General features: G+C 67.7%; 1 protein-coding gene across 1 annotated transcript in view; it reads right to left on the reverse strand.

The window, feature by feature from the left end:
* Positions 1-20410, reverse strand: part of LOC101930988 (SCO-spondin) — a 121619-nt gene that overhangs the window by 47164 nt on the left and 54045 nt on the right. Inside the window, 24 exon segments of the mRNA XM_065582380.1 lie at positions 376-521; positions 2672-2803; positions 3477-3647; positions 3961-4007; positions 4202-4454; positions 5008-5172; positions 5853-6035; positions 7469-7560; positions 8411-8508; positions 8510-8537; positions 9094-9223; positions 9611-9733; positions 9929-10108; positions 11560-11724; positions 12085-12255; positions 13166-13294; positions 13743-14153; positions 15261-15407; positions 16206-16347; positions 17263-17485; positions 18549-18669; positions 18779-18836; positions 19207-19246; positions 19781-19952. Of these exon segments, the coding sequence (XP_065438452.1) occupies positions 376-521; positions 2672-2803; positions 3477-3647; positions 3961-4007; positions 4202-4454; positions 5008-5172; positions 5853-6035; positions 7469-7560; positions 8411-8508; positions 8510-8537; positions 9094-9223; positions 9611-9733; positions 9929-10108; positions 11560-11724; positions 12085-12255; positions 13166-13294; positions 13743-14153; positions 15261-15407; positions 16206-16347; positions 17263-17485; positions 18549-18669; positions 18779-18836; positions 19207-19246; positions 19781-19952 (3527 nt within the window).

The following is a 20410-nucleotide window of genomic DNA, read 5'->3' on the forward strand; positions in this document are numbered from 1 at the left end:
GCACCAAGGGAGGAGGTGGGATCCCCGTCACTGGAGGTGTTTAAGAACAGGCTGGACAAACCCCTGTCAGGGCTGGGCTAGGGTTACTCGGTCCTGCCCCAGTGCACAGGGCTGGCCGCGGTGATTGCTTGAGGTCCCTTCCAGGCAGGGGCAGGCACAGGGGGCAAGCAGGGGCACGGGCCCCCCAATAATCGTCAGGCACAGACCTCCTCCAGCCCCAGGGCCGCGGGGAGGAGAGCGAGCTCCTGCCGGAGCCGGGACAGCGGGACAGAGGAATCGTCCATGGCCTGTCCAGGCCCTCCCAGCTCTGTGCTGGGCCAGGTGCCCGCAGCTGGGGAGGCGGCGCTGGGGTGAGGGGGGCTCTCGCTCACTCACCAGCAGGACGGTGCCGGGGGGGCAGTAACAGCCAGCGTGGCAGGGCCTGTCAGCAGGGGGCTCCGTGCTCAGCTCCGCACAGGAGGCCGGTGCATCAGCACATTCCTGCCACAGCTTCCCCTCCGGGCAGACGCCGGGCACCTCGCCTGGGGACAGGGAGACAGTGGGACGCATGGGTAGAGCAGCACAGCAGGGACCCCACCGGGCCCTGGCACCGGGGTCCGCACTGCCTGAGGGGAGAGCGTCCCCTACTGCCCCCCTGCAGCAGCTGGTCCCTTGGTGCCCGCCACCGACTCCCTCGATCAGCCAGGTCCCTTGGTCCCCCCTTCAGCTGGTTTCCTTGAGACTTCCCCCCCCAGCCCTGCAGCAGCTGGTCCCCGTGGGAGGTCTCCCACCCCAGAACTAACCAGAGACGCCCCGCCCACTTCCAGCCTGTCATCCTGTGCTGCGCTGGGTCATAAACTCTGTGGCCAGAAGAGGCTGTTATGAGCATCTAGTCGGACCCGGAGAGCACTGTGACGAAGTGGGAATTTTCTGTAATATTTTATATTAAGCCCACGTGTGCCTCAGTTTCCCCTATACTGTGCCCGGCTGCCTGGCAGGAGAAAAGGATGAAGTTTGCTCTCAGGACAGGCTAAGAGGTGGGGGCAGGGGGGTCACTGACAGGGAAGACCCAGCTCCAGAGCCAAGGGCTGGGAGGTGCGGGGATAAGGAGCTCGGAGCTCTCTCACTTGGGCGCTGAGCAAGAAAGGAGTTGGCGAGGGCCAGAGCCTGGCCATGGGGTCACAGCAGCTGGGCTGGCCAGACGGGCTCTGCTGTAACTGACCCCCCCCGGGCTAGCTCAGGGCCCCCCAGGCCTTGTGTCAGGTGACTGACAAACCCGGCAGCTGGGCCTACGCTGGGTGAGGGTCGCTGCAGGTCCTGGCTGGGCGCGTCGGTCCCTGCAGAGCGAACGAGGCTCCCCCAGAGCCCGGCTCTGTGGGACTCACTGGCAGAGCTCGAGGTGGGGAGCAGGAGTCGGTGACAAACCCAGGCCAGAGACCTTCCCCAAACAATTCCCAGGGCACAGCTTTTACCACCACCAAGAGCCCAGGCAGGGAGCAGGAGCAAGGGGTCACTCAGGCTCCGGCCTAGCTCCTGGGTGATCTGGTGCGGGCGTGAGCAGGGGCAGAGCAACGTTTGCAAGTGAGGCAGGCCCAGCGAGACCCCAATGGATTCCTCTGTCAATACAGCACGGAGCTGCACGCTGGAGAGGGTCCCGTTAACCAGAGCAGCCCAGGACACGGACCCGCTCTGTGGGCAGCAGTGGGACCTCGGCTCGGGGCACAGCTGCCGTTCAAGAAGTGACGTGATCTCAGGTGGCAAAGGACAGGGATGGGGAATAACAGAGACTATTCTAATCCCTGCCTCGTCTGCCCCTGGGCCGCCCCGGGCACCCCGTCCCAGAGACCAGGGCCCAGCGAAAGGCGACGAGAACGCTAACGAGCCTGGAAAAACTCCACGAGGAGAGATTGGAGCAACTGGGGAGGGGATGGAGCAGAGGGGCCGGGAGAAAAATCTATACAATGAAGAATGAAAAGGTGGGCGAGGTAGGATCTCTTATTGCACCAGCTTCTGTCGGGGAGAGTTTCCCAGCCACACACAGTTCTGGGTGGGGCTCGAACGCTTGTCTCTCACCAGCAGAAGCTGGCCCAGTAAAAGCTATTATCTGCCCCACCTTGTCTCTCTCAGATCCTGGGACCCACACGGCTACCCCAACACTGCATATAAAATAGCAACTCAGCTCGGGAGGGCTGCCCGGGGGCGTCTGTTTCCCCGATGCCTAGCGCAGGAATCGGGGACGTCCCATTACATTAAATTCAGAACTGATCAGAGGAAATGCTTTTTTCTGCAACACAGGATTAGCCTGTGGAACTCACTGCCGCATGAAAGCCCCGAGGCCGAGTGCTTAGCCAGATTCGGGAGGGGCCGGCCATTTCCAGGGATAACAAACCCAGTCAGGCTTGTTGCAGTGATAAACGCTTTGGGGAAGGGAAATGAAACCTGCTGCTTCAGCGCTGCAGCCAAGCTCTGTCACAGACTGGGCTGCGATTATCCCCAGCCGCTATCCGGCCCCTGGCAGGGCCGGGGCTGGGCCGGGGGGCCTCAGGCTGACCCAGTCTGTCCGGCCCTATGCTCCCCAGGCGCTCTGGCTGCAGCTCTGAGCGGGGAGGTCAGCACGGCCCCAGAGGACGCGGGCCCGGGGCTGGACAGCTCTCCTTAGCTCAGGCTGCGGCCCAGACGGACAGTGTCTCACCGGCGCAGGGCTGGAGGTTGCAGGTGGTGAACTCGATCCGGTGCAGGACGGTGCTGCCCCGTGTGCGGTTCTGGTAGCCGCCCCCGCAGGGCACGGAGCACTCCGACCAGGGACCCCATTCGGCCCCAGAGCCTGCTGGAGAGAGGGGGCAGCTCAGGCACACGCACCCCAGAGACCCCCTGGGACGAAGTGGGACTGTTCTTAATGTTTCCTCTGAATACTGTGTGGGTGCCTCAGTTTCCCCTATGCATTTCTTAAGTCTCTAGGTGGTGGGATAAAGGCCAGTGTGCATAAATCACCGACACTCCGTCTCCTGGCAACTAATGGCCGCCCCCCTCCTCCCCCCCCGCAAGGTGCCAGCTGAAGGTGTGGGAGAACAAAGGAATCAGGAGACCTCCTGGCCCGGGAAAGGAAAAAGCTCAGAGGAGGAGGGGCTGGAGAGAGTCAGTTTGGAGCTGGCTGGGGACGGGGAGTGAGGGCAGACGGGGGTGTCTGGCTCACTGCCCCCCAGAATGGACCCAGCCGAGGGGTCCTGTTCTCTGGACCTACAAGCTCTGTTTTAGACCGTGTTCCTGTCATTGAATAAACCTGTTTTCCCGGCTGGCTGAGAGTCACGTCTGACTGCGAAGTGTGGGTGCAGGACCCTCTGGCTGCCCCAGGACCCCGCCTGGGCGGACTCGCTGTGGGAAGCTCACTCCGGGGCGCTGCCCTTGCTTTGGCTGCAGTCCCTGGGCACCCCCAGCCCCCTGCCCCGGGGAAGTCCCTTCGGGCCGCGGGCGGGGCTGGGAGCTGCTGGCCGACTCACCCCTGCAGGGCTGCAGGCTGCAGAACTCGACCTCCACGCCGGGGCCCTGGCAGTCGCGCCCCCCGAAAGCGGCGGGCGGGTCGGAGCCAGAGCGGTAGCGCCGCCGGGTGCCCACGTTGCAGCTGCGGCTGCAGGAGCTCCACTCGGTCCAACCGCCCCAGCCACAGTGCACTGGGGAGACGGTAGGGTTAGACCCCCGTGGGCACCGCGCCCCCTGCCCACGCAAAGCCCTGGGGACCCCATCCCTACGCTTATCCCGGGCTGGTGGGGACCGTTCTGCCCTCAGCCCACCCACCAGGGTCCTAGCATCCGTCAGTCTCGGCCGTGCCCATCCGGGGGGCAGGTCTGTGAGGGGCCCTGTCTGCTGGGGACCCACCCTTCTTTCCCCGGGACTGTGCAGGGCCTCCCCACTCAGCCCCTGTCCCGCCCAGGCCCTGGTGCTCGCAGACCCAGCGTGGGCAGGGCCTGGTGGGGGCGGCATTACCTGGGCAGGGCTCCGTGCTGCACACCATCTCCCCGGCCACGCAGGTGCTGCAAGTGAGACAGGGAGAGGCTCAGCGTGACACCCCGCGGAGACCCTCCCCAGACCCAGCCGCAGCAGGCCCTGGGGCGTCCCAGCAGGTTGGCTGCGGGAGGGACCCCGGAGCGGGCGCAGGGCTCGTGCCCGGTGTGGGGAGCGGCTGCCCGAGGAGCAGGGCCTGGCCCCCCGGACGCCGGCGCCGTACCAGTTGTTGCAGGCGTCGTGGGGGACGGTGTCGCCCGGCTGGTAGAGCGCCCCCTGGTGATAGCACAGGCACTGGCTCCGCGGCACGCAGCTGTCGTTCTGCAGGAAGAGGCCGTCGGGGCAGTAGCAGCCCGGGTAGCAGCGGGTGGCGCACTCCACGCCGGCGCCCTGGTCCAGGCAGAGCCGCGGGCAGGCGCCCCCTCCTCGCCGGCACTCCTCGGCCGTCTGGTAGATCATGGGCGCGGGGCACAGCGCTGTGAGGGGAGAGGGGTGAGACAGAGCCGTGGCGGGGCCCCAGGGCTCTCGCTACGGGGCAGCAGGTGGAGGGCCCTGGCAGGCAGCTGAGAGACCCCCAGGTAACAGGGGTCAGCCCCCCCATCACCATCCTGTCCCTCGACAGGGCCCCGCACCTGGCCCCCAGGGGTGACCCCTCGTACCTTGGCAGGGCCCCGTGCCCATCCCCTAGGGGTGACGCCCCCGTCCCTCGGCAGGGCCCCGCACCCGGCCCCCTGGGGTGACCCCTCCGTACCTCGGCAGGGCCTTGCACCTGGCCCCCTGGGGTTACCCCCCCATACCTCGGCAGGGCCCCACGCCTGGCCCCCTGGGGTTACCCCCCCATACCTCGGCAGGGCCCCGCGCCCGGCCCCTCGGGGTGGCCCCCCCGTACCTCGGCAGGGCCCCTCGCCCGGCCCCTCGGGGTGGCCCCCCCGTACCTCGGCAGGGCCCTGCGCCCGGCCCCTCGGGGTGGCCCCCCCCGTACCTCGGCAAGGCCCTGCGCCCGGCCCCTCGGGGTGAGCCCCCCAGTACCTCGGCAGGGCTGGCTGTTGCAGTCCCGGGTCTGGACGAGGGGCCCCGTGCACTCGGGGCCCCCGTAGGCCGGGTTGGAGCAGGTGCGGCTGCGGGTCTGGACGCCGGAGTCGCAGGTAGCGGAGCATCGGGACCAGGCCGTCCAGGGGGTCCAGACGCCTCCCACTGCCAGGGGACAGCAGAGGGCATGGCCTGACGAGCTCAGCAGGCCAGGAGCCGGGTCTGGGGGGTCCCCTCGGCACCACGCTGCTCCCCCAGGGCAGGGGGGAGCCCCAAAAGGGGCTCTGCCAAACCCACTGGGAATCTCCCAGCTGCCACTCCAAGCCCTGCCCTGGCATCTGCTGCCCCAGCCCCGCCAGGGGCCTCGTGGGAGTCAGCCTGGATGTCACCCCCAACTGGGGAACCCCGGCCATCCTTGGGGGGTGCCTCCCCCACTGACGCAACCCTCCCTCCTCAGAACCTAGAACCCCGCCCATGATTCCCCGTCCTTCCTCGCGGGCTGCCCCCACCAAAGGAACCCCTCTGTCCTTGCAGTCTGGAACCTGCTCCCGTTGACCTCCCTCTGTTCTTGGGGTCTAGAACCCCACCCATGGATTCCCATCCCTCCTCGCAGGCTGTCCCCACCAAAGCAACCCCTACGTCCTAGAGGTCTGGAACCCGCCCCGTTGAGCTCCCTCTGTCCTCGGGGTCTAGAACCCTGCCCCCATGGATTCCCCTCCCTCCTCAGAGCCTAGAACCCCACCCATGGAACCCCACCCTCCTTGAGGACTGCCCCCACAAGCCCCCTTAGACACTGCTCTAGCCCTTTGTCTCCCGCCCGGCCATCCCCCCAGCTGGGCTCTCACCGGGGCAGGGCGGCGTGTCACACTGCTCCTCCTCCACGGGCGCCCCCTGGCATCGCCCAGCGCCCTCCCCGGTGTCGTTGCAGTGACGGAACCGCTTCCTCACCCCGACACGGTCCACGTCGTAGAAGCAGGTCTTGGAGCAGGGGGACCAGGGCGTCCAGTCGCTCCAGGGGCCGGCGGGCTCTGGGGATCACGGGGGGGGACGGACAGACAGGGCTGATCAGGCTGTGACATCGGGGGCTATGGACAAACCCCAGGGACGGGCCCCGGGCTCAGGCCCTGGTGCCCCAGGACAGGGCGGGGGGCCAGGCCGGGCGTGTTCTGTCCCCAGCTGGCAGCACAATGGGAGGATTGGGCCAGTTGTCATCTAACGCCAGCTAGCAGAGTTGCCAGGACGCCTGGGTTCCACGCTGTCACGTTATTGACTTGAACTGGAACCATATAGAACACGGTTGCAACCAAGGTCCTGTAGTGGCACCAAATCTTATGTAAAGGGGGCCATATAAGGTGTCTAAGACCAGGTTACGGAAGCTCTGAACAAAGGACTGATGACCCATCCCACCTGGGGATGTTCCAGAGACTTGATTTGAACCTGCAGTTTATTCTATCGCTGCTGCAAGCCTGAACCAAGAACTTTGCCATTACTGTATGTAACTGATTCCATTTAACCATGTCACGGAGTGTGGGGGAGTCAGGGCCCTGCACCCCTCTTCCTGGGATTCCCCGGGACTCTCAGCCAGCCAGTAAAACGGAAGGTTTATTGGAGAACAGGAACACAGTCTACAGCAGAGCTTGTAGGTACAACCAGGACCCCTCAGTCAAGTCCTTCTGGGGGGTTCAGGGAGCTTAGACCCCAGCTTGGGGTTCCCTACGTTGCACCACCCAGCCCAAACTGGAAACTAAAAACCAAAACCCTCCAGCAGCCTTCTCCCCCCTCCCCTCTGCCCTCCTCTCCTTTGTTCAGTCTCCGGGGCAGAAGGTGTCACTTCTCCCACCCCCATCCTGGCTCAGGTTACAGCTCAGGTATCTCCCTGCAAGAGCAATCCCCCATCCCCAATGTAACTCCCCTGCTCCATCACAAACCAATTCTAGCTCTCATCTCTGTCTTTTTCCTTTTATGAATAAACCTTTAGATTTTAGATTCTAAAGGATTGGCCACAGCGTGATTTGCGGGTAAGATCTGATTTGTATATTGACCTGGGTCTGGGGCTTGGTCCTTTGGGATCGGGAGAAGCTTTTTTCTTTTACTGGGGTATTGGTTTTCATAATCATTTGTCCCCATAACGAGTGGCACTGGTGGTAATACTGGGAAACTGGAGTGTCTAAGGGAATTGCTTATAAGACTTGCGGTTAGCCAGTGGGGTGAGGCCGAAGTCCTCTTAGTCTGGCTGGTTTGGTGCCTTAGAGGTGGAGGAACCCCAGCCTTGGGCTGTAACTGCCCTGTTTGAGCAATTTGTCCTGGACTGACACTCTCAGTTGGGTCCCGCCAGAACCGCATCGTCACACACGCCCATGATGCTCTGCACGCCCCCAGAAGGAGTGCTGCCCTACGGCCGGAGCGAGGGTCCCTGTCCCCTCCCCGCAGGCTGCCCCGGGGCCGGGCAGGGTGTACGTACCGGAGACACAGGCCGTGTGGCACTCGCGGACTTGCTGCGCATCCCCCTCGCACGGGGCTCCGCCGTTGGCAGGTGCTGGGTTGGTGGGGGATCTGGAGGGGGAGGTAGTTAGGGAGAGTGATGGGCAGGGGGCAGCACAGCCGGGCGCTGCCCCACGGGACACGACTGCCTGGTGCCAGGGCGTTGCAGCCTACGGTCCTCCGGCAACGCCACAGTGACGGGGGACCTTGATTCTCCTCCCACAGGATCCCGCTTCCCGGCAGCGGGGAGACCGAGCTGGCGTCTCGAGGCACCCCCGCAGGAATCGCTGCCCCCGTGCCAGGGAGGGGAAGCACAGGCCGTGCCCCCAGCCAGGCCACGGGGCCAGCAAGAGAATTCGAGCGACACGGACGGGGCAGCCTGGAGGTGACCGAGGGGTCACCGCAGAGATTGAAATCCCCACTGAAAGCCGGCACACCCCGGAGCACAGCACCCCCTAGCGCTGCACTGGGGTCAGCACTGACTGAGGGGAGAGCGCCCCCTACTGAGCCCCCTCCCACACAGCACCCCTTACTGAGCCCTGCCCCGCCCCACAGCCCAGCGCCCCCCACCGAGCCCCCGTCCCTCTCCCCGCAGCCCAGGGCCCCCCTGCCGAGCTCCCGCCCCCGCTCTGCTTGTGACAGGAGACCACCCCTGTCGAGCCCCTCCAGTATGGCACCCCAGCCCAGCACTGAGGCCAGCAGTCCCTGCGTGTGCCCTACGGAGCCCCTACTCCAGCCCTGCGGCATCTGGTTTTCTTGGGGGTCTCCCGTCCTAGCCCAGCACAGCTTGCGAGACCCAGGGTGTCACAGGCCACCGTGCAGGACCTGAGAGGCCGGCCCAAACATGGGCACTCGGCCCTGCCATGCGAGGGTCCCGGGGTGATGCCCACCCGGCGGGGTCCCTGCGCTCCCCCCTCCGCACCTGAATCTCTCCCGCATGCCGACTCCGCAGCTGCGGTCGCAGGGTGTCCACGGGGACCAGGCCGACCAGCCGCAGTTAACGGGGCAGGCCAGGTCGTCCACACGTCACCACCCCGTCCAGGCACACGCTGGGGAGAGGAGACGCAGGGTCAGGGGGCCTGGGCCCAGGGCTCCCAGCCGCTTGTGCAGTGCACTCAGGGGGGCCGCAGGGCCATCGGCCGGCCGGGGCTGCAGTGAGGCCTAGCAGTGACCCGCACTCCAGCAGCCCTGGGCACAGAGGCTGCCCCCAGCACTCGGCAGGGCTGGCCGCCCCGCCAGAGCCCAGGGGACAGAGCCAGCGAGCGCCACAGAGCCATGGGGCTGCAGCGCTACAGGGCAGGGCAGTCGGGGAGCACCCAGGGGTGTGTCTGCACTCGCTCCCAGCCACCGGTTGGTGTGTAACACGCTGGGGGCCAGAGGGCTGCTGTGGGCACACTGGCAAGGGGAGGGCGCGTGCGGAGCGAGCCGAGGGTGAGGAGCCCAGGTCCCGTCAGGGCGGGCAGAGCGTGCAGCAGGCCGAGGGCAGGGAGCAGGGCAGTGGGCACAGGCGAGCAGCACGTGGATGCAGCAGCGCGCGTGGGCAAGCGGGGGGCAGTGCGGGCAGGGCCAATGCCCGCGAGGGGCCGTCCAGCCCCCGGCACTCACCACTGGCTGCAGTTGTCGTGCAGGAACATCTCCCCGGGCAGGCGCCGCTCCTGGCTGAAGTCGCAGTGGCACTGGCTGATGTTCACGCAGCCGCCCTCCTGCAGGTAGAGCCCCGGGGGGCACCGGCAGCCTGCCAATGCCAGCCGGACGCCGTGAGGCCAGGGGGCCCGGGCTGGGGCCTGGTGGCTCCTCGGCGCCCAGGGATCGCGTCACCCAGCAGGGACCCAGAGTCACCCGCCAGGAGAGAAGCCCCAGGACTCCCGTGGGCTGGCGCAGAGCCTGGGCCCTGCTGCCAGCGGCTCTGTGGAGCGGCACCAGTGCACCGAGGGCACCCGAAGCCATCGCCCCCCAGGCCTGGGGCAGACTCAAGCCCGGCTGGCTGAGGGGCCGGGGTGGATGGGGAGGGGGCCAGGCCGGGTGACAGCCAGGAGTGTGAAGGGCAGTGCCATTGGCCAGGGCCCCTGGGCTCTCGCTGATGCCCCGCCGCCCCCCAGCGCCGCCCCCCAGCGCCACTCACCCTCCACACAATGGCTCTGGCAGCTCCTCTCAGCGTTCAGCTCCCGGCACGACTGGGGGCACGGTGCCACCAGGCCCCTCTCGCAGTCCTCAGCCTGCACGTGCACCATCTCGGGGCCGCAGTCTGCAGGGGCGCACGGCACTCAGGCAGGAGGCCCCCTCCCCCCACCCCTCCCAGAGCCCCCCATTCACACTCACCCTCCCCCCACTCACTCCATGTCCTCTCCCTGCATTCCCCACGCATACCCATGGGCCCTAGTCTCTCCCGACCCCCCCCAGCCCCTCCCCGCCTTTGCCCCCCGGCCCTGCACCCCCTTACCGCGGGCATCCCCGCAGGGCTGCAGGTTGCAGGGCTCTGTCTGCACGGCGTCGCCGGGGCAGGGCTGGCCCCCGTTCTTGGGCGGGGGGTCGGCGCAGCTCCGCGTGCGGCTCCGCACTCCGCCGCGGCACTCGGCGTCGCAGTCCGACCACTCGCCCCAGGGGGCCCAGGCGCCGTTCACTGGCCCAGAGAAGGGGCAGGGAGGGGGTGAGCACAGAGCTGGGCAGCCCTGGCCTGCTCTCAGCCCCACTGGGCCGGCCCCACGCCGGATTCCCCACCCCCTGCCCTCCGGCTCTCTGGCTGGCCTTGCTACAGGCGAGGCCCAACGCCCTGCCACCGGCCACCAGCGATGCTCGCAGGGCTGGGGGCAGCTCCCCACGGGACAGTCCCACACAGTGAGGGGCACTGGAGGGGTTCCACCTTGCCCCGACGCCTCCAACAGCAGCCAGGCCAAGTGCAGGGGCCGGGAAGGGCGGCTGGGTGGGTCCAGCAGGGCAGGCGTGGGGCCCACACCCTGGCAGCCCTTGGCTTGGCCCCGAGCTACAGGGCTGGGCCGTGGGGCCCAGCAGATGGGGGCTGTGCTGTGTTCTGAGCAGGGGGCTGAGCCTCCGTCCCCAGCTGCAAGGGGCTGTGCAGAGGGGCGGGCAGGTGGGGCGGGGGTCTGCTCCCCAGGGGGTGTGGTGAGGATCTCTGCTCCCCGGGGGGCGCAGCAGGTGGGGCGGGGGTCCGCTCCCCAGGGGGTGTGGTGAGGGTCTCTGCTCAGCAGGTGGGACGGGGATCTCTGCTCCCCAGGGAGGCAGGTTGGGGGGGGTCTCTGCTCCCTGGGGGGGCGCAGTGGGCGGGATGGGGGTCTCTGCTCCCCAGGGAGGCAGGTTGGGGGGGTTTCTGCTCCCCAGGGGTCGCAGCGGGCGGGATGGGGGGTCTCTGCTTCCCAGGGAGGCAGGTTGGGAGGGGATCTCTGCTCCCCAGGGGGCGCGGCGGGCAGGGCAGGGGTCTCTGCTCCCCAGGGAGGCAGGTTGGGGGGTCTCTGCTCCCCGGGGGGCGCGGTGGGTGGGATGGGGGTCTCTGCTCCCCAGGGAGGCAGGTTGGGGGGGTCTCTGCTCCCCAGGGGTCGCAGCGGGCAGGATGGGGGTCTCTGCTCCCCAGGGAGGCAGGTTGGGAGGGGATCTCTGCTCCTCAGGGGGTGTGGCGGGCAGGACGGGGGTCTCTACTCCCCAGGGAGGCAGGCTGGGGGGGTCTCTGCTCCCCGGGGGGTGCGGTGGGCAGGATGGGGGTCTCTGCTCCCCAGGGAGGCAGGTTGGGGGGGTCTCTGCTCCCCGGGGGGCGCGGCGGGCAGGACAGGGGTCTCTGCTCCCCAGGGAGGCAGGTTAGGGGGGTCTCTGCTCCCCAGGGGGCACGGCAGGGGGACGGGGGTCTCTGCTCCCCAGGGAGGCAGGTTGGGGGGGGGGCTCTGCTCCCTGGGGAGTGCGGTGGGCGGGATGGGGGTCTCTGCTCCCCCGGGGACACGGTGGGCGGGATGGGGGTCTCTGCTCCCCAGGGAGGCAGGTTGGGAGGGGATCTCTGCTCCCCAGGGGGCGCGGCGGGCAGGACGGGGGTCTCTGCTCCCCAGGGAGGCAGTTGGGGGGTCTCACCTGGGCAGGCCCGGAGGAAGCAGGAGCGGCTGTCGAATTCGTTGCGTTCGCACTGGCCCCCGGGCAGGGCGTTCCGGAGCAGGTCCCGCCGGCGGAAGGTCACGCCCAGCCCGCACGACCGGCTGCACTCGCTCCAGCCGCTCCAGGGAGACAGGATGCAGTCCACTGGCGGGGCAGGAGACAGGCCTTAGAGACAGGGGTGCCAAGGGCTCCGGCCAACCCCCCGCGTCCCGGGACATTCCCCAGCCGGACCGCAGCTTAGCCGTGTCTAGCCCGGGGCCCCATCCGGGAGCCATGCAGGCTGGGGCTCGCGGCTCTGACCTCAGGGCCGCCAGAGCTCCCATGGGCAGGATCTGCCAGGGAATGAGGGAGCCTGGCCCCTGGCGCCGGCTGGAGATGGAGCCAGTGGGAGGGCAGGGGCCTGGCTCCCTGCTCCGAGGTTCAGGCAGCTCCCCGAGCGTCGCTGGGAGGTGCCAGGGGGACGTGCCCAGGGCCGAGCGCCCGCAGCAGGAGCCCGGCACGTACCACAGCTGCTCTCGTCGGAGCCGTCCTGGCAGTCCGAGTGCAGGTCGCAGCGCTTCTCCGGGGCCAGGCACTCCCCACTGCCGCAGGAGAACTGCTTGGCGGAGCAGGCGCTGGGCCGCCCGGTCGGGGAGGCCAGCGTGGCGGTGGGGACGGCCGAGGCGGTGGGGCCTCCTGCAGAGACAGGCGGCGGCAGGAGAGAAGTGAGGGGAGCGTCTGGCCTGGCCCCGCAGCTGCCACCCACCAGGGCTAACCCAGTGCCCCCAGCCCGCAGGCACTGAGCCCCATTCGCTCAGCGAGGAGCCGCCCGCCTCCAGCCCCCGGGAGCCCGGCCTGGCAGCTCCTGGGCCAGCCGCCAGCGTTTGGCCCACGTGTGACCCGCTGGGCTGGTCCTGGTCTATCTCCTGCCCACATCAGGAGTGGCCACTAGCCCCACACAATCAGTTCACAAAGGGGGCTCGAGGCTGAACCCCACGGGCCCCAGGAGTGGGACTGACAGCCCCACGTACTCCATAGAGGCCCCCAAGCAGCCCTGGGGGTGGCGGAGTTGGAATTTTCTGTAACGTTTTGTATGAACATGGTGGGTGCCTCAGTTTCCCCAGGTGGTGGGAAAGGGCTGGTGGCTCTTCCCAGAGGCCCAGGGAAGCAGATACGGCTCCCACCTGGGGGCCAGGTCAATGGAGGATTCCTGAAGACAATGGCAAAGCCAATCACCGGGACATTTGGTACCTAGCAACTAACAACCCTGGATTCCCCCCCCCCCCCCCCAGCTGGGGAACAAAGAGCAGAGGAGCCTGGAGGGCCAGGCCTGGGAACACAAACAAAAAGAGGGTGTGGGGGGGGGGACAGGGCAGGAGCCGGGTCTGGCACACTGAGGGGCCTCCCAGAGACCGTTCCAAAGCTGGGGCCCTAGCCCCCCTCCTGTGGGTCTGTGCCAGGGGCAAGGGTGCTGGGAGGATCAAATGCAGGGCGTCCAGCTCCAGTGCGGGGTGGCTGCGCGGGGACCCCCCAGGCTGCAGTTCCAGGCAGGGCGGGGCCCCTCTGGCTGAGCCATGGGTCTGGCCCCATCCCTCTCCCCACTCACCGCAGTGCCACTCATCCGACCCGTCCAGGCAGTCCTCCTGCCCGTCGCACACGAAGGCGGCCTCCACGCAGCCCAGCACCTCGCAGGCAAACTGGCCCTGAGTGCAGAGGAGTCGGGGGAAGGGCAGCCCTGCCGGAAGAACACACGGGCTGGGGGGCTGGCACTGAACCCCCTGAGGGGTGCCCAGCGCAGAGCTTTCCTGCCCCCAGCAGCCCCTCACACGTGGCTCTGCCCCACCGCTGGGGGGCTGGATCCCGGCAGGTCTAGACCTGCTCCCCTGGAGGGCACAGGCTGTCTGCAGAGGCACGGAGCCAGGCAGGGTCCAGGGAATTCGGAGCAGCAGGAGGTGCCCAGGCCGGGGCACGTGGGTAATGCCCGCCTTACAGAGCCCAGGAGCTGTAATGTTGGGCAGGGTTTCCCCGCGGGGGTCAGCAGCTCCACTCCCTGCAACGGCTGGGGGTCTCCTTGGGGGGTCAGCCCACGCCCACCCCGGCTCAGCTGGCAAGCTCCAGTAAGCTCCCAGCCCTGGCCCTGCCCTCCCCCCAGCACCGGCACCAAACAGCTGCCCCCTGCTTACCAGCCAGAGTGGTGGCCAGCCCGGGCCTGCCGGGCTGGGAGGGGCCGGTGTGCAGCCCAGGCAGCCCCGTGGGGCCAGGCCCAGGACCTGCAGCCGACACAGTCACAGCCGCCATGCCCGGCAGCGTGGGGCCCAGCAGGCGTGGGGTCTCCGGAGAGGTTGTCCCTGCCCAGAAGAGCCCAGGAGTCCCTGGGGACCAGGAGGTGGGTGTCTCCCCCGGGCGCCCAGGCTCTGGGCTTGCCACGCTAGGGGCACCGGAGCGCCTGGATTCCTCCGCGAGGCCGGGCGTCCCAGGGCTCCACCAAGGCCGAGCTGTGCTCAGGTGGGGCACCTCGGGGCCAGCTGCTCCAGGGCTGTGCGTGACCCCAGCAGGCCCTGTCGGCCCCAGCGTCGGGGCGCCCGGCTCCTTCCCTGGGTGAGCCAGAGAGAGAAAACGCATCAGTGACAGGCCAGGACAGTCACCCTGACTTTGCCCAGCCCCACCTGTCTCCTCCCAGCCCCGCCTGCATTTGCCCAGCCTCCCCCCAGTCCCGCCTGTGTGGTGTTATGAATGTAATAGACCGCTCACATCATCTTAATCAAACGTTTATAATCTCACTGAAAGGTGACAGGGCCAGAAAGAGTTAATTAACTCACAAGTGATGTAAATGAACAGAGCTGTGAAATGCAAGTCTGCATTGTTAGAGGTAGAAGGGGAGATGTTTGCTCAGGGCTTGTGATGGAAGCAAACAAGTCTTGTCTATTGCTACAGCTTTGATTCAAAGCTCAAAAAAGGAATATTAACATTTAGGAAGATACTTGAGGGAAATGGTATTATTGTCTCTATGTCTCTTTGAAGGTTGTGGTAACCTGTATCTGAACTGTTTAATGGATAAATTACCCTGTGCTAATTGCCCGGCTGCTTGGGAGACAGAAGATTAAGCTTATTCTCTCAGGCCAAGAGGCTGCTGGAAGATGTATAAGAACCCTGGGGAACAATTCTGTTTTATCTCAGATCTGCTTTGGGTTTCAAGAGGGGGAAACCCTGAGCCACAAGGATTGAGACCCCCAGTCACTGACTGGAGCCACCCTGAATATGGACATTGGACTCTAACCTCTGGACTATTTCTAAAAGGACTTTTGGCAACTACAAGCTCATCTCTGCTATGTATCTGAACCTCAAGAATTGAATTCAAGTCTGTCTGTAGATTGATCTTTTAACCAGCACTCTCTCGCTTTTCTTTTTAATAAATTTTAGTTTAGTTAATAAGAATTGACTATAGCGTGTATTTTGGGTCAGATCTAAGATATAATTGAACCTGGGTACGTGGCTGACCCTTTGGGGTTGGAAGCCCCGACCCTGGGCATCCGTGACACCGCCCCCTGGGGCAGCAGGGCGCAGGGCTGGTTTGGGGACTGTGGGGCTGCTGGCAGGATGGGACAGGCCTGTCTGTCTCCAGGGACTAGGGCACTCCTGCTCTCTAATGGGGACCCAGAGCCTGGTGCCACGTCTCTGCCCTGCTCCCGGCCCATTCTCACCTGCTGCCGTGGTGCCCTCTGGCTGGCCCGTGGGTTTGGCCTCGCTGCTCTCATTGACTGTGCTGGGGATCCGGGATCCTGGGACCGGAGTCGCCGTGGGGAGCGGGGGCTGCTCGGAGGTGGGGCTGGTCCCCAGAGGAGCAGCACCTGGGGGAGAGGAAGGAACTGATCAGTGGGAGGGCCATGGTGCTCGCTGAGCTGCTCCTGGTCCCCCCCTCCTGCCCCCTAGATCTCCTGTCCTGCTCCCTAAGTCTCCCCATCCTGCCCTCCGACCTAGCAGAGCCCCGCTTGCCCAGGAAGGCCCTGCAGCCAGCCCTGCCATCACAGAGAGCTGCGGGGGCTTCACACAGCGCCCCGAGGGCCGCCCCCCCTATCCCCCCCCGCCAGCAGCAGGCCCTGGTCCCGGTGACCCCGACCTCAGGCAGACCCGTGCACTTCGGGCTCCCCGGGGCAGAGGCTGGACTCGGGGCAGAGACCAGAGAACTCAGCGGGGAAGGCTCCGGGCCCCACCTGTCATGCCCAGGGCCTGGCCATGTGGGAGAGGCACCCGCAGCTGGCCATGCTGGGAGATGGGGGCTGGGGAGATGGAAAGGGCTCAGAGAAGGCTCCATAGGGCAGGGGTGGGGGGGGACAAGTACCTGCTGGTCTCTAGGGTGCATCCCGGCCCTGCAGTGTCACGGGCGCCCCCGCTCCCTGTCCCGGCCCCGCAGGGTCACAGGCTGCCCCCTGCTCCCTGTCCCGGCCCCGCAGGGTTACAGACCCCCCTGCTCCCTGTCCCGGCCCCGCAGGGTCACAGCCCCCCCCGCTCCCTGTCCCGGCCCCGCAGGGTCACAGGCTGCCCCCTGCTCCCTGTCCCGGTCCCGCAGGGTCACAGACCCCCCTGCTCCCTGTCCCGGCCCCGCAGGGTCACAGCCCCCCCCCAATCTCGGCGGGAGCAGCACTCACTCCAGGGGCAGCCCAGCGCCTCCATGCGCAGGTGGATGCTCCGGTGATACTCCACAGGCAGCAGCCGCAGGTAGCGAGCCAGGATCAGGGGGCGCAGCTCCCGCTGCACCGGCGTGTGGCTGTCGAAGTTGCCCTGCAGTACCTGGCCGAGGGACGCGGAGGGAGCGGTCAGCCCGGGGCCGGAGCGAGGGCAGGGGAGAGGCTCTGTCCCCACGGCCAGCTGGCGTGGGAGGGGAGGGGGCAGGCTCGGAGGATGACCGAGGGGGGGGTCTGGTTCTGGGCTGCACTCAGATCTCAGGCTTCAGCCGAGGGCCATGCTGGTGACTTGCCAGGCCCCTGAGGGTGGCACCTCTGGGGCAGGAAACAGCAGCCCCCGGAGACTACGGGTCCCAGCATGCAGTGCTCCATCGTGACAGGATGCAGCCTGGCTGGAGAGACCCTAAATGCCGCCCCGAAGGGCCCCTGGGCCTGGGCACTGACTGGGCAGGGCACGCGCGGTACCCGGTGAGCATGGCACGCTGGCACTGGAGATGAGGGCACACTGCAGAGCTCGTAGGCTGCATCAGGGCACCTGTGCCACACACACGGCCTAGCTAGAGGACAGGACAAGAAGCAATGGGCTTAAATTGCAGCAAGGGAGGTCTAGGTTGGACATTAGGAAAAAACGTCCTAACTGTCAGGGTGGTTAAACACTGGAATAAATTGCCTAGGGAGGCCCAGCGGCCTGGGGTGGGGGGAGCGGGCAGGGCCCCGGGGGGCACGGGCAGATGCCTGGGGTGGGGGGAGCGGGCAGGGCCCCGGGGGGGGGCACGGGCAGATGCCTGGGGTGGGGGGAGCGGGCAGGGCCCCGGGGGGGGCACGGGCAGATGCCTGGGGTGGGGGGAGCGGGCAGGGCCCCGGGGGGCACGGGCAGATGCCTGGGGTGGGGGGAGCGGGCAGGGCCCCGGGGGGCACGGGCAGATGCCTGGGGTGGGGGGAGCGGGCAGGGCCTGGGGGGCACGGGCAGATGCCTGGGGTGGGGGGAGTGGGCAGGGCCCCGGGGGGCACGGGCAGGTACCTGAGCCGGCTGGGGGGGCGCGGCGCCGGGCGCTGCCCCCGTGTAGTTGCGGTAGTGCACACCGTCGTGGCTGTACTGCAGGCGGTACCTGGTGACGTAGCCCCCGGCCGCCGGGCCGCCCTGCGTGATCAGTGCGCTGACGAAGGTGGGCCACAGGAAGTCCACCTGGAAGTAGGGGCTGCGGTCGGTCTCCAGAGGGCTCCAGCCCGGCTCGATGTTCAGTCTGGGAGGGGCAGAGGGGAAACGATGGGGCAGGCCCAGCGCCAGCCCTGACCGAGAGGGGCACAGACTCCCCGGGGTGGGGAGTCGCCAACCGAGATCGATTGACGCCAGGGCCCTGCCACCTGACGGCTCCGTTCCTCAGGGGGCTCCGCAGCTCCCATGGGGCATGACCCCCCCCAGGGCACCTGCTCCCCTCCCGCCAGCAGCAAAGGGGGCAGGTCGCAGCACCTGGAACCCACGTGTGACTCAGAGCACAGGGACCTCGGTCGCCCTCCGGCCCCTCTCCTTAGACGCTGCAGGGACAGAGCCCAACCCACAGATCCGAGCCCCACTCCACAGGCAGGGAAACCCCCTCCCAGGGCTGAGACCCTCCCATCCATTCCTGGGTACGTCTACGCTCCGAGCCCGGGGGTCAGGCCCTGCTCGCCAGTCGGGGTGCGGCTGGGGGCCTGGCGGAGCCGGGCCGAGTGAGAGCGGCAGGATGCACTGCCACGGCTGTTCCGGCTGGCACCAGCTCGGCTGCACGAGGGGGACCCCAGCCCTTGCTTGCACCGCGGACGTCGCCTGAGAGTGATGGCGGGGATCGGCTCGGACTGCCCTGAGCTAACCCCTGCCCTGGGCCAGGCGCGGGCTGGGCAGAGCCTTTCCAAACACGTCCAGCCCCAACGTCACAGACGGAGAATCCACCACATCCCAAGGTCAGTTCCGCTCCCGCCAGCCTGACCGCGCCCATCTCCTGCCAGCCACGGGGGGACCTGTGTCCGCTGGCAGGAGGGGCCCTCCCCCCTTCCCACCCCCACGCCCGGGCAGGAGGGGCCCTCCCCCCATTCCCACCCCCATGCCCAGGCAGGAGGGGCCCTCCCCCCATTCCCACCCCCACACCCAGGCAGGAGGGGCCCTCCCCCCATTCCCACCCCCATGCCTAGGCAGGAGGGGCCCTCCCCCCATTCCCACCCCCATGCCCAGGCAGGAGGGGCCCTCCCCCCATTCCCACCCCCATGCCCGGGCAGGAGGGGCCCTCCCGCATTCCCACCCCCACGCCCGGGCAGGAGGGGGCTTCTCACATGTTGGGCACCATGTTGAGGCGCCCGGCGTCGGGGGGGTTGCTGTCCCGGTGGGAGGAGGCGCTCAGCTGCTGGTAGCGGACCCTGCCGTCGTCCAGGCCCAGCGGCTCGCTGCAGGGACCTGCAGGGAGATGGGGCAGCTCAGAGCGGCCGTGCCCCGTGCCCCTGTGTCCCCTCCCCAGCGGTGGGTAACCCCGGGAGGGCCCCCAATGATGGGGGGAGGGCAGTACCTGTGGGGGTGGGGAGGACGTCTCCAGGGAATAGCCAGCCCTCTGTGCCCCGGGACACCTGCAACAGGGAAAGAGCCGTTACCCCGGCTGCCCCCGGCCGGTCCGGTCGCCCGCCCCTCCCCCAGTCTGCCCAGTCAGGTACCAGTCTGTGACCCCCCGCACCCCCGGGCACCGAGAGATCGGGACCCTCCCCCATCGCCAGCCCATCCCCCGCCCCTGCAGCCATCCGCTCCCCTCCCCTCCCCCTCCAGCCATTCATTCCCCCCTCCCCCACCCCTGCTGCCATCCCCTCCCCTCCCCACAGAGGCCCCCCCTTGGTGGCAGCCCAGCAAGGCAGGGCTGGGGTGGGGGCGTGGGGACAGGTCATTAACACACTAACAGGGCAGCTGGGAGATTCCCCTCCCCTCCCCCGCTGCAGGCTCTCTCACCTCCTCGGTGGGTGGCGAGGGCTGCCCGGGGGCCCAGCTGCTGAGAGAACCAGAGCAAAGGGGTGAATTAGTGGTGCCCCCCCTGGAAAGCTGCCTCTGGGGGCTCCAGTCCCGGGGCATGGGGCAGCCCCTCTCCACCGGTCTGGGGGAACCCCTGGCCCAGGCCTGCCCACTCAGAGAGTCAGGGCATGGCTCCCAGGAGGGGGCGTCAGACCAGCCCCCCAGGAGAGCCCTGCAGAGCCAGGGTGCACAGGACAACATGCCCCTGCTGGCCAGCGGGGCCTGGGGAGTGGTAGGTACACCAGGGGCCACGGGGGCTGGGTCCCTGGGTGGGGTATTGGGATGGACCCAGCTGGGGAATCTCCTCCCAGCGGCAGGGCTGGGGCCCCACGGCTCAGGCCCAGGCCTGGGGCAGGCAGCAGGGTTCGCTCCCACGCTGACCCCAGGATGGGCCGACTGGACTTGCCCCGCTCCCCTCGCTGCACGCCCGCCAGCTGTCTTCGCGACACGTCCCTGTCTCCGACAGCCTCGTCACAGAGGTCCAGGCAACCCCCACCTCTGCCCCACGCGGTACCTGGCTGTGCCCACAGGGAACACGCCGCAGCCAGCCTCGTCGGTGCCGTCCGGACAGTCGGCGATGCCGTCACACCGCCGGGAGGCGTCGATGCAGCCGTCAGACAGCGCGCAGTGGAAGTGGGAGAGGGGGCAGCGCCAGGGGGCAGAGGGCCCCACGGACGGGGCTGTCCCTGCGAGGGGGCACAGAGCCGGGGCTGGTAACGGTGCTGGGACGAGGGAGCTCTCCGGGCAGGCACGGGAGCAGAGGCTGCACAGGCCAGCCCGGCTCAGCCTTTCCCAGGCTCCAGGCCAAGGCCCGGGGGGACATTTCCTGTGTCTGGCCGCCCTAGCCCAGGCCCTCCCTCTCTAGCGTGTGGCTGCAGCTCCGAGCGCCTGGTCTGTGGGCACTGCTCTGCCACCACGGATAGGCATCTCCCTCTGGGCTGGGAGGCAGCGGCTGACAGGACGGGACTCGCCCTCCCAGACCTGAGCTGCAGCTGCCTCGGGGGTGGTTTGCAAAGCTCCCTCCCCCAGCACTAAGATGCTGCCCCCTCTGGGGAGACCCCTGGCAGCTGTTCAACAGCCACTGCCCAGCCAGCGTGGGACAGGCCAGGTCTCCAGGACCCTCCCTGAGCCCCGCGGGGACGGC

The sequence above is a fragment of the Chrysemys picta genome, chromosome 2 (genome assembly GCF_011386835.1).
Source record: "Chrysemys picta bellii isolate R12L10 chromosome 2, ASM1138683v2, whole genome shotgun sequence".
In the NCBI taxonomy this organism is placed as follows: domain Eukaryota; kingdom Metazoa; phylum Chordata; order Testudines; family Emydidae; genus Chrysemys; species Chrysemys picta.